The 14,655-nt window shown below is 50.4% G+C and overlaps 1 protein-coding gene across 2 annotated transcripts in view; it reads left to right on the top strand.

Annotated features, from left to right (window-relative positions):
- Positions 1-14,120, top strand: part of LOC148135309 (uncharacterized) — a 44,852-nt gene extending 30,732 nt beyond the window's left edge. Inside the window, exon 4 of one of the 2 annotated variants that reach the window (XM_087985047.1) lies at positions 13,924-14,120. In XM_087985047.1, coding sequence (XP_087841173.1) covers positions 13,924-14,025 — 102 coding nt within the window. In that variant the 3' untranslated portion in view covers positions 14,026-14,120. Of the gene's footprint in view, positions 1-13,809 lie in introns of both variants that reach the window. The other variant, XM_087985046.1, reaches the window with a different exon arrangement.
- Positions 14,121-14,655: the final 535 nt, after the last annotated feature.

The raw sequence follows: 14,655 nt of genomic DNA, 5'->3' as shown, positions 1-14,655 counted from the left end.
AGTGAGTGTGTGTGAGAGACAAAGAGTGAGTGTGTGTGAGAGACAGTGAGTGAGTGTGTGTGAGAGACAGTGGGTGAGTGTGTGTGAGAGACAGTGAGTGAGTGTTTGTGAGAGACAGAGAGTGAGTGTGTGTGAGAGACAGTGAGTGAGTGTGAGAGAGAGACAGTGAGTGAGTGTGTGTGAGAGACAGTGAGTGAGAGTGTGTGAGAGACAGTGAATGAGTGTGTGTGAGAGACATGGAGTGAGTGTGAGAGAGAGACAGTGAGTGAGTGTCTGTGAGAGACAGTGAGTGAGTGTGTGTGAGAGACAGTGAGTGAGTGTGTGTGAGAGACAGAGAGTGAGTGTGTGTGAGGCACAGTGAGTGAGTGTGTGTGAGAGACACTGAGTGAGTGTGTGTGAGAGACAGTGAGTGTGTGTGAGAGACAGTGAGTGAGTGTGAGAGAGAGAGACAGTGAGTGAGTGTGTGTGAGAGAGAGAGTGAGTGTGTGTGAGAGACAGCGAGTGAGTGTGTGTGAGAGACAGTGAGTGAGTGTGTGTGAGAGACAGTGAGTGAGTGTGTGTGAGAGACAGTGAGTGAGTGTGAGAGAGAGACAGAGAGTCAGTGTGTGTGAGAGACAGTGAGTGAGTGTGTGTGAGAGATAGTGAGTGAGTGTGTGTGAGAGACAGAGAGTGAGTGTGTGTGAGAGACAGTGAGTGAGTGTGTGTGAGAGACAGAGAGTGAGTGTGAGAGAGACAGTGAGTGTGTGTGAGAGAGAGTGAGTGAGTGTGTGTGAGAGACAGAGAGTGAGTGTGTGTGAGAGACAGTGAGTGAGTGTGTGTGAGAGACAGAGAGTGAGTGTGTGTGAGAGACAGTGATTGAGTGTGTGTGAGAGACAGTGAGTGAGTGTGTGTGAGAGATAGAGAGTGAGTGTGTGTGAGAGACAGTGAGTGAGTGTGTGTGAGAGACAGAGAGTGAGTGTGTGTGAGAGACAGTGAGTGAGTGTGTGTGAGAGACAGTGAGTGAGTGTGAGAGAGAGACAGAGAGTGAGTGTGTGTGAGAGACAGTGAGTGAGTGTGTGTGAGAGACAGAGAGTGAGTGTGAGAGAGACAGTGAGTGTGTGTGAGAGACAGAGAGTGAGTGTGTGTGAGAGACAGTGAGTGAGTGTGTGTGAGAGACAGTGAGTGAGTGTGTGTGAGAGACAGAGAGTGAGTGTGAGAGAGACAGTGAGTGTGTGTGAGAGACAGTGAGTGAGTGTGTGTGAGAGACAGTGAGTGAGTGTGTGTGAGAGACAGTGAGTGAGTGTGAGAGAGAGAGACAGTGAGTGAGTGTGTGTGAGAGACAGTGAGTGAGTGTGTGTGAGAGAAAGAGAGTGAGTGTGTGTGAGAGACAGAGAGTGAGTGTGTGTGAGAGACAGTGAGTGTGTGTGAGAGACAGTGAGTGAGTGTGAGAGACGGTGAGTGAGTGTGAGTGAGAGACAGTGAGTGAGTGTGTGTGAGAGACAGTGAGTGAGTGTGTGTGAGGGACAGTGAGTGAGTGTGTGTGAGAGACAGAGAGTGAGTGTGTGTGAGAGATAGTGAGTGAGTGTGTGTGAGAGACAGTGAGTGAGTGTGAGAGAGAGACAGTGAGTGAGTGTGTGTGAGAGACAGAGGGTGAGTGTGTGTGAGAGACAGAGAGTGAGTGTGTGTGAGAGACAGTGAGTGAGTGTGTGTGAGACAGAGAGTGAGTGTGTGTGAGAGACAGTGAGTGAGTGTGTGTGAGAGACAGTGAGTGAGTGTGTGTGAGAGACAGTAAGTGAGTGTGTGTGAGAGACAGTGAGTGAGTGTGAGAGAGAGACAGTGAGTGAGTGTGTGTGAGAGACAGTGAGTGAGTGTGTGTGAGAGACAGAGAGTGAGTGTGTGTGAGAGACAGTGAGTGAGTGTGTGTGAGAGACAGTGAGTGAGTGTGTGTGAGGGACAGTGAGTGAGTGTGTGTGAGAGACAGTGAGTGAGTGTGAGAGAGAGACAGTGAGTGAGTGTGTGTGAGAGACAGTGAGTGTGTGTGAGAGACAGTGAGTGAGTGTGTGTGAGAGACAGTGAGTGAGTGTGTGTGAGAGACAGAGAGTGAGTGTGTGTGAGAGACAGAGAGTGAGTGTGTGTGAGAGACAGTGAGTGAGTGTGAGAGAGAGAGACAGTGAGTGATTGTGTGTGAGACAGAGAGTGAGTGTGTGTGAGAGACAGTGAGTGAGTGTGTGTGAGAGACAGTGAGTGAGTGTGTGTGAGAGACACTGAGTGAGTGTGTGTGAGAGACAGTGAGTGTGTGTGAGAGACAGTGAGTGAGTGTGTGTGAGAGAGAGACAGTGAGTGAGTGTGTGTGAGAGAGAGAGTTAGTGTGTGTGAGAGACAGAGAGTGAGTGTGTGTGAGAGACAGCGAGTGAGTGTGTGTGAGAGACAGTGGGTGAGTGTGTGTGAGAGACAGTGAGTGTGTGTGAGAGACAGTGAGTGAGTGTGTGAGAGAGAGACAGTGAGTGAGTGTGTGTGAGACAGAGAGTGAGTGTGTGTGAGAGACAGTGAGTGAGTGTGTGTGAGAGACAGTGAGTGAGAGTGTGTGAGAGACAGTGAGTGAGTGTGTGTGAGAGACAGTGAGTGAGTGTGTGTGAGAGACAGTGAGTGAGTGTGTGTGAGAGACAGTGAGTGAGTGTGAGAGAGAGAGACAGTGAGTGAGTGTGTGTGAGAGACAGAGAGTGAGTGTGTGTGAGAGACAGAGAGTGAGTGTGAGAGAGAGACAGTGAGTGAGTGTGTGTGAGAGACAGTGAGTGAGTGTGAGAGAGAGAGAGTGAGTGAGAGAGAGAATGAGTGTGAGAGAGAGAGAGACAGTGAGTGAGTGTGTGTGAGAGACAGTGAGTGAGTGTGTGTGAGAGAGAGAGTGAGTGTGTGTGAGAGACAGTGAGTGAGTGTGTGTGAGAGACAGAGAGTGAGTGTGTGAGAGACAGAGAGTGAGTGTGTGTGAGAGACAGTGAGTGAGTGTGTGTGAGAGACAGTGAGTGAGTGTGAGAGAGAGAGACAGTGAGTGAGTGTGTGTGAGAGACAGAGAGTGAGTGTGTGTGAGAGACAGTGAGTGAGTGTGTGTGTGAGACAGAGAGTGAGTGTGTGTGAGAGACAGTGAGTGAGTGTGTGTGAGAGACAGTGAGTGAGTGTGAGAGACAGTGAGTGAGAGTGTGTGAGAGACAGTGAGTGTGTGTGAGAGACAGTGAGTGAGTGTGAGAGAGAGAGACAGTGAGTGAGTGTGTGTGAGAGACAGAGAGTGAGTGTGTGTGAGAGACAGAGAGTGAGTGTGTGTGAGAGACAGTGAGTGAGTGTGAGAGAGAGAGACAGTGAGTGATTGTGTGTGAGACAGAGAGTGAGTGTGTGTGAGAGACAGTGAGTGAGTGTGTGTGAGAGACAGTGAGTGAGTGTGTGTGAGAGACACTGAGTGAGTGTGTGTGAGAGACAGTGAGTGTGTGTGAGAGACAGTGAGTGAGTGTGTGTGAGAGAGAGACAGTGAGTGAGTGTGTGTGAGAGAGAGAGTTAGTGTGTGTGAGAGACAGAGAGTGAGTGTGTGTGAGAGACAGCGAGTGAGTGTGTGTGAGAGACAGTGGGTGAGTGTGTGTGAGAGACAGTGAGTGTGTGTGAGAGACAGTGAGTGAGTGTGAGAGAGAGAGACAGTGAGTGAGTGTGTGTGAGACAGAGAGTGAGTGTGTGTGAGAGACAGTGAGTGAGTGTGTGTGAGAGACAGTGAGTGAGAGTGTGTGAGAGACAGTGAGTGAGTGTGTGTGAGAGACAGTGAGTGAGTGTGTGTGAGAGACAGTGAGTGAGTGTGTGTGAGAGACAGTGAGTGAGTGTGAGAGAGAGAGACAGTGAGTGAGTGTGTGTGAGAGACAGAGAGTGAGTGTGTGTGAGAGACAGAGAGTGAGTGTGAGAGAGAGACAGTGAGTGAGTGTGTGTGAGAGACAGTGAGTGAGTGTGAGAGAGAGAGAGTGAGTGTGAGAGAGAGAATGAGTGTGAGAGAGAGAGAGACAGTGAGTGAGTGTGTGTGAGAGACAGTGAGTGAGTGTGTGTGAGAGAGAGAGTGAGTGTGTGTGAGAGACAGTGAGTGAGTGTGTGTGAGAGACAGAGAGTGAGTGTGTGAGAGACAGAGAGTGAGTGTGTGTGAGAGACAGTGAGTGAGTGTGTGTGAGAGACAGTGAGTGAGTGTGAGAGAGAGAGACAGTGAGTGAGTGTGTGTGAGAGACAGAGAGTGAGTGTGTGTGAGAGACAGAGAGTGAGTGTGAGAGGGAGACAGTGAGTGAGTGTGTGTGACAGACAGTGAGTGAGTGTGAAATAGAGACAGTGTGAGTGTGTGTGAGAGACAGTGAGTGAGTGTGTGTGAGAGACAGTGAGTGAGTGTGTGTGAGAGACAGAGAGTGAGTGTGTGTGAGAGACAAAGAGTGAGTGTGTGTGAGAGACAGTGAGTGAGTGTGTGTGAGAGACAGTGGGTGAGTGTGTGTGAGAGACAGAGAGTGTGTGTGAGAGACAAAGAGTGAGTGTGTGTGAGAGACAGTGAGTGAGTGTGTGTGAGAGACAGTGAGTGAGTGTGTGTGAGAGACAGTGAGTGAGTGTGTGTGAGAGACAGTGAGTGTGTGTGAGAGACAAAGAGTGAGTGTGTGTGAGAGACAGTGAGTGAGTGTGTGTGAGAGACAGTGAGTGAGTGTGTGTGAGAGACAGTGAGTGAGTGTGTGTGAGAGACAGAGAGTGAGTGTGTGTGAGAGACAAAGAGTGAGTGTGTGTGAGAGACAGTGAGTGAGTGTGTGTGAGAGACAGTGGGTGAGTGTGTGTGAGAGACAGAGAGTGTGTGTGAGAGACAGTGAGTGAGTGTGTGTGAGAGACAGTGAGTGAGTGTGAGAGAGAGAGACAGTGAGTGAGTGTTTGTGAGAGACAGAGAGTGAGTGTGTGTGAGAGACAGTGAGTGAGTGTGAGAGAGAGACAGTGAGTGAGTGTGTGTGAGAGACAGTGAGTGAGAGTGTGTGAGAGACAGTGAATGAGTGTGTGTGAGAGACATGGAGTGAGTGTGAGAGAGAGACAGTGAGTGAGTGTCTGTGAGAGACAGTGAGTGAGTGTGTGTGAGAGACAGTGAGTGAGTGTGTGTGAGAGACAGAGAGTGAGTGTGTGTGAGGCACAGTGAGTGAGTGTGTGTGAGAGACACTGAGTGAGTGTGTGTGAGAGACAGTGAGTGTGTGTGAGAGACAGTGAGTGAGTGTGAGAGAGAGAGACAGTGAGTGAGTGTGTGTGAGAGAGAGAGTGAGTGTGTGTGAGAGACAGCGAGTGAGTGTGTGTGAGAGACAGTGAGTGAGTGTGTGTGAGAGACAGTGAGTGAGTGTGTGTGAGAGACAGTGAGTGAGTGTGAGAGAGAGACAGAGAGTCAGTGTGTGTGAGAGACAGTGAGTGAGTGTGTGTGAGAGATAGTGAGTGAGTGTGTGTGAGAGACAGAGAGTGAGTGTGTGTGAGAGACAGTGAGTGAGTGTGTGTGAGAGACAGAGAGTGAGTGTGAGAGAGACAGTGAGTGTGTGTGAGAGAGAGTGAGTGAGTGTGTGTGAGAGACAGAGAGTGAGTGTGTGTGAGAGACAGTGAGTGAGTGTGTGTGAGAGACAGAGAGTGAGTGTGTGTGAGAGACAGTGATTGAGTGTGTGTGAGAGACAGTGAGTGAGTGTGTGTGAGAGACAGAGAGTGAGTGTGTGTGAGAGACAGTGAGTGAGTGTGTGTGAGAGACAGAGAGTGAGTGTGTGTGAGAGACAGTGAGTGAGTGTGTGTGAGAGACAGTGAGTGAGTGTGAGAGAGAGACAGAGAGTGAGTGTGTGTGAGAGACAGTGAGTGAGTGTGTGTGAGAGACAGAGAGTGAGTGTGAGAGAGACAGTGAGTGTGTGTGAGAGACAGAGAGTGAGTGTGAGAGAGAGAGACAGTGAGTGAGTGTGTGTGAGAGACAGTGAGTGAGTGTGAGAGAGAGAGACAGTGAGTGAGTGTGTGTGAGAGACAGTGAGTGAGTGTGTGTGAGAGACAGAGAGTGAGTGTGTGTGAGAGACAGTGAGTGAGTGTGTGTGAGAGACAGTGAGTGAGTGTGTGTGAGAGACAGAGAGTGAGTGTGAGAGAGACAGTGAGTGTGTGTGAGAGACAGAGAGTGAGTGTGTGTGAGAGACAGTGAGTGAGTGTGTGTGAGAGACAGTGAGTGAGTGTGAGAGAGAGAGACAGTGAGTGAGTGTGTGTGAGAGACAGTGAGTGAGTGTGTGTGAGAGACAGAGAGTGAGTGTGTGTGAGAGACAGTGAGTGAGTGTGTGTGAGAGACAGTGAGTGAGTGTGTGTGAGAGACAGTAAGTGAGTGTGTGTGAGAGACAGTGAGTGAGTGTGAGAGAGAGACAGTGAGTGAGTGTGTGTGAGAGACAGTGAGTGAGTGTGTGTGAGAGACAGAGAGTGAGTGTGTGTGAGAGACAGTGAGTGAGTGTGTGTGAGAGACAGTGAGTGAGTGTGTGTGAGGGACAGTGAGTGAGTGTGTGTGAGAGACAGTGAGTGAGTGTGAGAGAGAGACAGTGAGTGAGTGTGTGTGAGAGACAGTGAGTGTGTGTGAGAGACAGTGAGTGAGTGTGAGAGAGAGAGACAGTGAGTGAGTGTGTGTGAGAGACAGAGAGTGAGTGTGTGTGAGAGACAGAGAGTGAGTGTGTGTGAGAGACAGTGAGTGAGTGTGAGAGAGAGAGACAGTGAGTGATTGTGTGTGAGACAGAGAGTGAGTGTGTGTGAGAGACAGTGAGTGAGTGTGTGTGAGAGACAGTGAGTGAGTGTGTGTGAGAGACACTGAGTGAGTGTGTGTGAGAGACAGTGAGTGTGTGTGAGAGACAGTGAGTGAGTGTGTGTGAGAGAGAGACAGTGAGTGAGTGTGTGTGAGAGAGAGAGTTAGTGTGTGTGAGAGACAGAGAGTGAGTGTGTGTGAGAGACAGCGAGTGAGTGTGTGTGAGAGACAGTGGGTGAGTGTGTGTGAGAGACAGTGAGTGTGTGTGAGAGACAGTGAGTGAGTGTGTGAGAGAGAGACAGTGAGTGAGTGTGTGTGAGACAGAGAGTGAGTGTGTGTGAGAGACAGTGAGTGAGTGTGTGTGAGAGACAGTGAGTGAGAGTGTGTGAGAGACAGTGAGTGAGTGTGTGTGAGAGACAGTGAGTGAGTGTGTGTGAGAGACAGTGAGTGAGTGTGTGTGAGAGACAGTGAGTGAGTGTGAGAGAGAGAGACAGTGAGTGAGTGTGTGTGAGAGACAGAGAGTGAGTGTGTGTGAGAGACAGAGAGTGAGTGTGAGAGAGAGACAGTGAGTGAGTGTGTGTGAGAGACAGTGAGTGAGTGTGAGAGAGAGAGAGTGAGTGAGAGAGAGAATGAGTGTGAGAGAGAGAGAGACAGTGAGTGAGTGTGTGTGAGAGACAGTGAGTGAGTGTGTGTGAGAGAGAGAGTGAGTGTGTGTGAGAGACAGTGAGTGAGTGTGTGTGAGAGACAGAGAGTGAGTGTGTGAGAGACAGAGAGTGAGTGTGTGTGAGAGACAGTGAGTGAGTGTGTGTGAGAGACAGTGAGTGAGTGTGAGAGAGAGAGACAGTGAGTGAGTGTGTGTGAGAGACAGAGAGTGAGTGTGTGTGAGAGACAGTGAGTGAGTGTGTGTGTGAGACAGAGAGTGAGTGTGTGTGAGAGACAGTGAGTGAGTGTGTGTGAGAGACAGTGAGTGAGTGTGAGAGACAGTGAGTGAGAGTGTGTGAGAGACAGTGAGTGTGTGTGAGAGACAGTGAGTGAGTGTGAGAGAGAGAGACAGTGAGTGAGTGTGTGTGAGAGACAGAGAGTGAGTGTGTGTGAGAGACAGAGAGTGAGTGTGTGTGAGAGACAGTGAGTGAGTGTGAGAGAGAGAGACAGTGAGTGATTGTGTGTGAGACAGAGAGTGAGTGTGTGTGAGAGACAGTGAGTGAGTGTGTGTGAGAGACAGTGAGTGAGTGTGTGTGAGAGACACTGAGTGAGTGTGTGTGAGAGACAGTGAGTGTGTGTGAGAGACAGTGAGTGAGTGTGTGTGAGAGAGAGACAGTGAGTGAGTGTGTGTGAGAGAGAGAGTTAGTGTGTGTGAGAGACAGAGAGTGAGTGTGTGTGAGAGACAGCGAGTGAGTGTGTGTGAGAGACAGTGGGTGAGTGTGTGTGAGAGACAGTGAGTGTGTGTGAGAGACAGTGAGTGAGTGTGAGAGAGAGAGACAGTGAGTGAGTGTGTGTGAGACAGAGAGTGAGTGTGTGTGAGAGACAGTGAGTGAGTGTGTGTGAGAGACAGTGAGTGAGAGTGTGTGAGAGACAGTGAGTGAGTGTGTGTGAGAGACAGTGAGTGAGTGTGTGTGAGAGACAGTGAGTGAGTGTGTGTGAGAGACAGTGAGTGAGTGTGAGAGAGAGAGACAGTGAGTGAGTGTGTGTGAGAGACAGAGAGTGAGTGTGTGTGAGAGACAGAGAGTGAGTGTGAGAGAGAGACAGTGAGTGAGTGTGTGTGAGAGACAGTGAGTGAGTGTGAGAGAGAGAGAGTGAGTGTGAGAGAGAGAATGAGTGTGAGAGAGAGAGAGACAGTGAGTGAGTGTGTGTGAGAGACAGTGAGTGAGTGTGTGTGAGAGAGAGAGTGAGTGTGTGTGAGAGACAGTGAGTGAGTGTGTGTGAGAGACAGAGAGTGAGTGTGTGAGAGACAGAGAGTGAGTGTGTGTGAGAGACAGAGAGTGAGTGTGTGTGAGAGACAGTGAGTGAGTGTGTGAGAGAGAGACAGTGAGTGAGTGTGTGTGAGAGACAGAGAGTGAGTGTGTGTGAGAGACAGAGAGTGAGTGTGAGAGGGAGACAGTGAGTGAGTGTGTGTGACAGACAGTGAGTGAGTGTGAAATAGAGACAGTGTGAGTGTGTGTGAGAGACAGTGAGTGAGTGTGTGTGAGAGACAGTGAGTGAGTGTGTGTGAGAGACAGAGAGTGAGTGTGTGTGAGAGACAAAGAGTGAGTGTGTGTGAGAGACAGTGAGTGAGTGTGTGTGAGAGACAGTGGGTGAGTGTGTGTGAGAGACAGAGAGTGTGTGTGAGAGACAAAGAGTGAGTGTGTGTGAGAGACAGTGAGTGAGTGTGTGTGAGAGACAGTGAGTGAGTGTGTGTGAGAGACAGTGAGTGAGTGTGTGTGAGAGACAGTGAGTGTGTGTGAGAGACAAAGAGTGAGTGTGTGTGAGAGACAGTGAGTGAGTGTGTGTGAGAGACAGTGAGTGAGTGTGTGTGAGAGACAGTGAGTGAGTGTGTGTGAGAGACAGAGAGTGAGTGTGTGTGAGAGACAAAGAGTGAGTGTGTGTGAGAGACAGTGAGTGAGTGTGTGTGAGAGACAGTGGGTGAGTGTGTGTGAGAGACAGAGAGTGTGTGTGAGAGACAGTGAGTGAGTGTGTGTGAGAGACAGTGAGTGAGTGTGAGAGAGAGAGACAGTGAGTGAGTGTTTGTGAGAGACAGAGAGTGAGTGTGTGTGAGAGACAGTGAGTGAGTGTGAGAGAGAGACAGTGAGTGAGTGTGTGTGAGAGACAGTGAGTGAGAGTGTGTGAGAGACAGTGAATGAGTGTGTGTGAGAGACATGGAGTGAGTGTGAGAGAGAGACAGTGAGTGAGTGTCTGTGAGAGACAGTGAGTGAGTGTGTGTGAGAGACAGTGAGTGAGTGTGTGTGAGAGACAGAGAGTGAGTGTGTGTGAGGCACAGTGAGTGAGTGTGTGTGAGAGACACTGAGTGAGTGTGTGTGAGAGACAGTGAGTGTGTGTGAGAGACAGTGAGTGAGTGTGAGAGAGAGAGACAGTGAGTGAGTGTGTGTGAGAGAGAGAGTGAGTGTGTGTGAGAGACAGCGAGTGAGTGTGTGTGAGAGACAGTGAGTGAGTGTGTGTGAGAGACAGTGAGTGAGTGTGTGTGAGAGACAGTGAGTGAGTGTGAGAGAGAGACAGAGAGTCAGTGTGTGTGAGAGACAGTGAGTGAGTGTGTGTGAGAGATAGTGAGTGAGTGTGTGTGAGAGACAGAGAGTGAGTGTGTGTGAGAGACAGTGAGTGAGTGTGTGTGAGAGACAGAGAGTGAGTGTGAGAGAGACAGTGAGTGTGTGTGAGAGAGAGTGAGTGAGTGTGTGTGAGAGACAGAGAGTGAGTGTGTGTGAGAGACAGTGAGTGAGTGTGTGTGAGAGACAGAGAGTGAGTGTGTGTGAGAGACAGTGATTGAGTGTGTGTGAGAGACAGTGAGTGAGTGTGTGTGAGAGACAGAGAGTGAGTGTGTGTGAGAGACAGTGAGTGAGTGTGTGTGAGAGACAGAGAGTGAGTGTGTGTGAGAGACAGTGAGTGAGTGTGTGTGAGAGACAGTGAGTGAGTGTGAGAGAGAGACAGAGAGTGAGTGTGTGTGAGAGACAGTGAGTGAGTGTGTGTGAGAGACAGAGAGTGAGTGTGAGAGAGACAGTGAGTGTGTGTGAGAGACAGAGAGTGAGTGTGTGTGAGAGACAGTGAGTGAGTGTGTGTGAGAGACAGTGAGTGAGTGTGAGAGAGAGAGACAGTGAGTGAGTGTGTGTGAGAGACAGTGAGTGAGTGTGTGTGAGAGACAGAGAGTGAGTGTGTGTGAGAGACAGTGAGTGAGTGTGTGTGAGAGACAGTGAGTGAGTGTGTGTGAGAGACAGAGAGTGAGTGTGAGAGAGACAGTGAGTGTGTGTGAGAGACAGAGAGTGAGTGTGTGTGAGAGACAGTGAGTGAGTGTGTGTGAGAGACAGTGAGTGAGTGTGAGAGAGAGAGACAGTGAGTGAGTGTGTGTGAGAGACAGTGAGTGAGTGTGTGTGAGAGACAGAGAGTGAGTGTGTGTGAGAGACAGTGAGTGAGTGTGTGTGAGAGACAGTGAGTGAGTGTGAGAGAGAGACAGAGAGTGAGTGTGTGTGAGAGACAGTGAGTGAGTGTGTGTGAGAGACAGAGAGTGAGTGTGAGAGAGACAGTGAGTGTGTGTGAGAGACAGAGAGTGAGTGTGTGTGAGAGACAGTGAGTGAGTGTGTGTGAGAGACAGTGAGTGAGTGTGAGAGAGAGAGACAGTGAGTGAGTGTGTGTGAGAGACAGTGAGTGAGTGTGTGTGAGAGACAGAGAGTGAGTGTGTGTGAGAGACAGTGAGTGAGTGTGTGTGAGAGACAGTGAGTGAGTGTGTGTGAGAGACAGAGAGTGAGTGTGAGAGAGACAGTGAGTGAGTGTGTGTGAGAGACAGAGAGTGAGTGTGTGAGAGACAGTGAGTGAGTGTGTGTGAGAGACAGTGAGTGAGTGTGAGAGAGAGAGACAGTGAGTGAGTGTGTGTGAGAGACAGAGAGTGAGTGTGTGTGAGAGACAGAGAGTGAGTGTGTGTGAGAGACAGTGAGTGTGTGTGAGAGACAGTGAGTGAGTGTGAGAGACAGTGAGTGAGTGTGAGTGAGAGACAGTGAGTGAGTGTGTGTGAGAGACAGAGAGTGAGTGTGTGTGAGGGACAGTGAGTGAGTGTGTGTGAGAGACAGAGGGTGAGTGTGTGTGAGAGACAGAGTGAGTGTGTGTGAGAGACAGTGAGTGAGTGTGTGTGAGAGACAGTGAGTGAGTGTGTGAGAGAGACAGTGAGTGAGTGTGTGTGAGAGACAGTGAGTGAGTGTGAGAGAGAGACAGTGAGTGAGTGTGTGTGAGAGACAGTGAGTGAGTGTGTGTGAGAGACAGAGAGTGAGTGTGTGTGAGAGACAGTGAGTGAGTGTGTGTGAGAGACAGTGAGTGAGTGTGTGTGAGGGACAGTGAGTGAGTGTGTGTGAGAGACAGTGAGTGAGTGTAAGAGAGAGACAGTGAGTGAGTGTGTGTGAGAGACAGTGAGTGAGTGTGTGTGAGAGACAGTGAGTGTGTGTGAGAGACAGTGAGTGAGTGTGAGAGAGAGAGACAGTGAGTGAGTGTGTGTGAGACAGTGAGTGAGTGTGTGTGAGAGACAGTGAGTGAGTGTGTGTGAGAGACAGTGAGTGAGAGTGTGTGAGAGACAGTGAGTGTGTGTGAGAGACAGTGAGTGAGTGTGAGAGAGAGAGACAGTGAGTGAGTGTGTGTGAGAGACAGAGAGTGAGTGTGTGTGAGAGACAGAGAGTGAGTGTGAGAGAGAGACAGTGAGTGAGTGTGTGTGAGAGACAGTGGGTGAGTGTGTGAGAGACAGTGAGTGAGTGTGAGAGAGAGAGACAGTGAGTGAGTGTGTGTGAGACAGAGAGTGAGTGTGTGTGAGAGACAGTGAGTGAGTGTGTGTGAGAGACAGTGAGTGAGAGTGTGTGAGAGACAGTGAGTGAGTGTGTGTGAGAGACAGTGAGTGAGTGTGTGTGAGAGACAGTGAGTGTGTGTGAGAGACAGTGAGTGAGTGTGAGAGAGAGAGACAGTGAGTGAGTGTGTGTGAGAGACAGAGAGTGAGTGTGTGTGAGAGACAGAGAGTGAGTGTGAGAGAGAGACAGTGAGTGAGTGTGTGTGAGAGACAGTGAGTGAGTGTGAGAGAGAGAGGGTGAGTGTGAGAGAGAGAGACAGTGAGTGAGTGTGTGTGAGAGACAGTGAGTGAGTGTGTGTGAGAGAGAGAGTGAGTGTGTGTGAGAGACAGTGAGTGAGTGTGTGTGAGAGACAGAGAGTGAGTGTGTGTGAGAGACAGTGAGTGAGTGTGTGTGAGAGACAGTGAGTGAGTGTGAGAGAGAGAGACAGTGAGTGAGTGTGTGTGAGAGACAGAGAGTGAGTGTGTGTGAGAGACAGAGAGTGAGTGTGAGAGAGAGACAGTGAGTGAGTGTGTGTGAGAGACAGTGGGTGAGTGTGTGTGAGAGACAGTGAGTGTGTGTGAGAGACAGTGAGTGAGTGTGAGAGAGAGAGACAGTGAGTGAGTGTGTGTGAGACAGAGAGTGAGTGTGTGTGAGAGACAGTGAGTGAGTGTGTGTGAGAGACAGTGAGTGAGAGTGTGTGAGAGACAGTGAGTGAGTGTGTGTGAGAGACAGTGAGTGAGTGTGTGTGAGAGACAGTGAGTGTGTGTGAGAGACAGTGAGTGAGTGTGAGAGAGAGAGACAGTGAGTGAGTGTGTGTGAGAGACAGAGAGTGAGTGTGTGTGAGAGACAGTGAGTGAGTGTGTGTGAGAGACAGTGAGTGAGTGTGTGTGTGAGACAGTGAGTGCGTGTGTGTGAGAGACAGAGAGTGAGTGTGTGTGAGAGACAGAGAGTGAGTGTGAGAGAGAGACAGTGAGTGAGTGTGTGTGAGAGACAGTGAGTGAGTGTGTGTGAGAGACAGAGAGTGAGTGTGTGTGAGAGACAGTGAGTGTGTGTGAGAGACAGTGAGTGAGTGTGCGTGAGAGACAGTGAGTGAGTGTGTGTGAGAGACAGAGTGTGAGTGTGTGTGAGAGACAGTGAGTGAGTGTGTGTGAGAGACAGAGAGTGAGTGTGTGTGAGAGACAGTGAGTGAGTGTGTGTGAGAGACAGTGAGTGAGTGTGTGTGAGAGACAGTGAGTGTGTGTGAGAGACAGTGAGTGAGTGTGAGAGAGAGACAGAGAGTGAGTGTGTGTGAGAGACAGTGGGTGAGTGTGTGTGAGAGACAGTGAGTGAGTGTGAGTGACAGTGAGTGAGTGTGAGAGAGAGACAGTGAGTGAGTGTGTGTGAGAGACAGTGAGTGAGTGTGTGTGAGAGACAGTGAGTGAGTGTGTGTGAGAGACAGGAGGTGCTCTCAGCTGATATTCAGCCCTCCCCTGTCACATTGGAGTCTGTAGCCTCTTGCTGCCTGTGAGTTACCCCATTCCCCGTTGTGAGCTCTGACGAGGGTTTTGATAACAATAGATGCTGCCGGTGCCTGTCAAATTCAGCGGAATATATCTGGAGCCATACCCACACCAGCGAATACCGGCAGTGAATTCAGCATCCCCGACCTCCTCTATCACCCTTCTCTCACAGATACGACAGGCAGCCCTCAAGGACCTACTGGAGATGGAAAACACGCAGTACCTGGAAGAGCTGACAGCCATGGGAAAGACATTCTATAAGCAACGGATCTGAGCTGAGAAAGCTCACAGTAATACTGCCAAATTCAAAAGCACCAAACAGTGTATTCAGTCAGAGAAAGGTATTAAAGGTCATGAGTAAATGTTTTCATTAAAGTGACTCCACTCGGGTGGATGTTCGATAATGCTGAGGGAGGGCCGCACTGTCAGAGGGTCAGTGCTGAGGGAGTGCCGCACTGTCAGAGGGTCAGTGCTGAGGGAGCGCCGCACTGTCAGACGGTCAGTACTGAGGGAGTGCCGCACTGTCAGACGGTCAGTACTGAGGGAGTGCCGCACTGTCGGAGGGTCAGTACTGAGGGAGGGCCGCACTGTCAGAGGGTCAGTGCTGAGGGAGCGCCGCACTGTCAGAGGGTCAGTGCTGAGGGAGCGCCGCACTGTCAGAGGGTCAGTACTGAGGGAGTGCCGCACTGTCAGAGGGTCAGTGCGGAGGGAGCGCCGCACTGTCAGAGGGTCAGTGCTGAGGGAGTGCCGCACTGTCAGAGGGTCAGTGCGGAGGGAGCGCCGCACTGTCAGAGGGTCAGTACTGTGGGAGTGCCGCACTGTCCGAGGGTCAGTACTGAGGGAGTGCCGCACTGTCCGAGGATCAGTGCTGAGGGAGTGCCGCACTGTCAGAGGGTCAGTACTG

Source organism: Chiloscyllium plagiosum, unplaced genomic scaffold (assembly GCF_037043375.1).
Source record: "Chiloscyllium plagiosum isolate Xiang-an unplaced genomic scaffold, Cpla_swu_hap1 HiC_scaffold_50, whole genome shotgun sequence".
Lineage (NCBI taxonomy): Eukaryota > Metazoa > Chordata > Chondrichthyes > Orectolobiformes > Hemiscylliidae > Chiloscyllium > Chiloscyllium plagiosum.
Note: the sequence above shows the minus strand (reverse complement) of the source record. Positions and strands in the feature narration are given on the sequence as shown.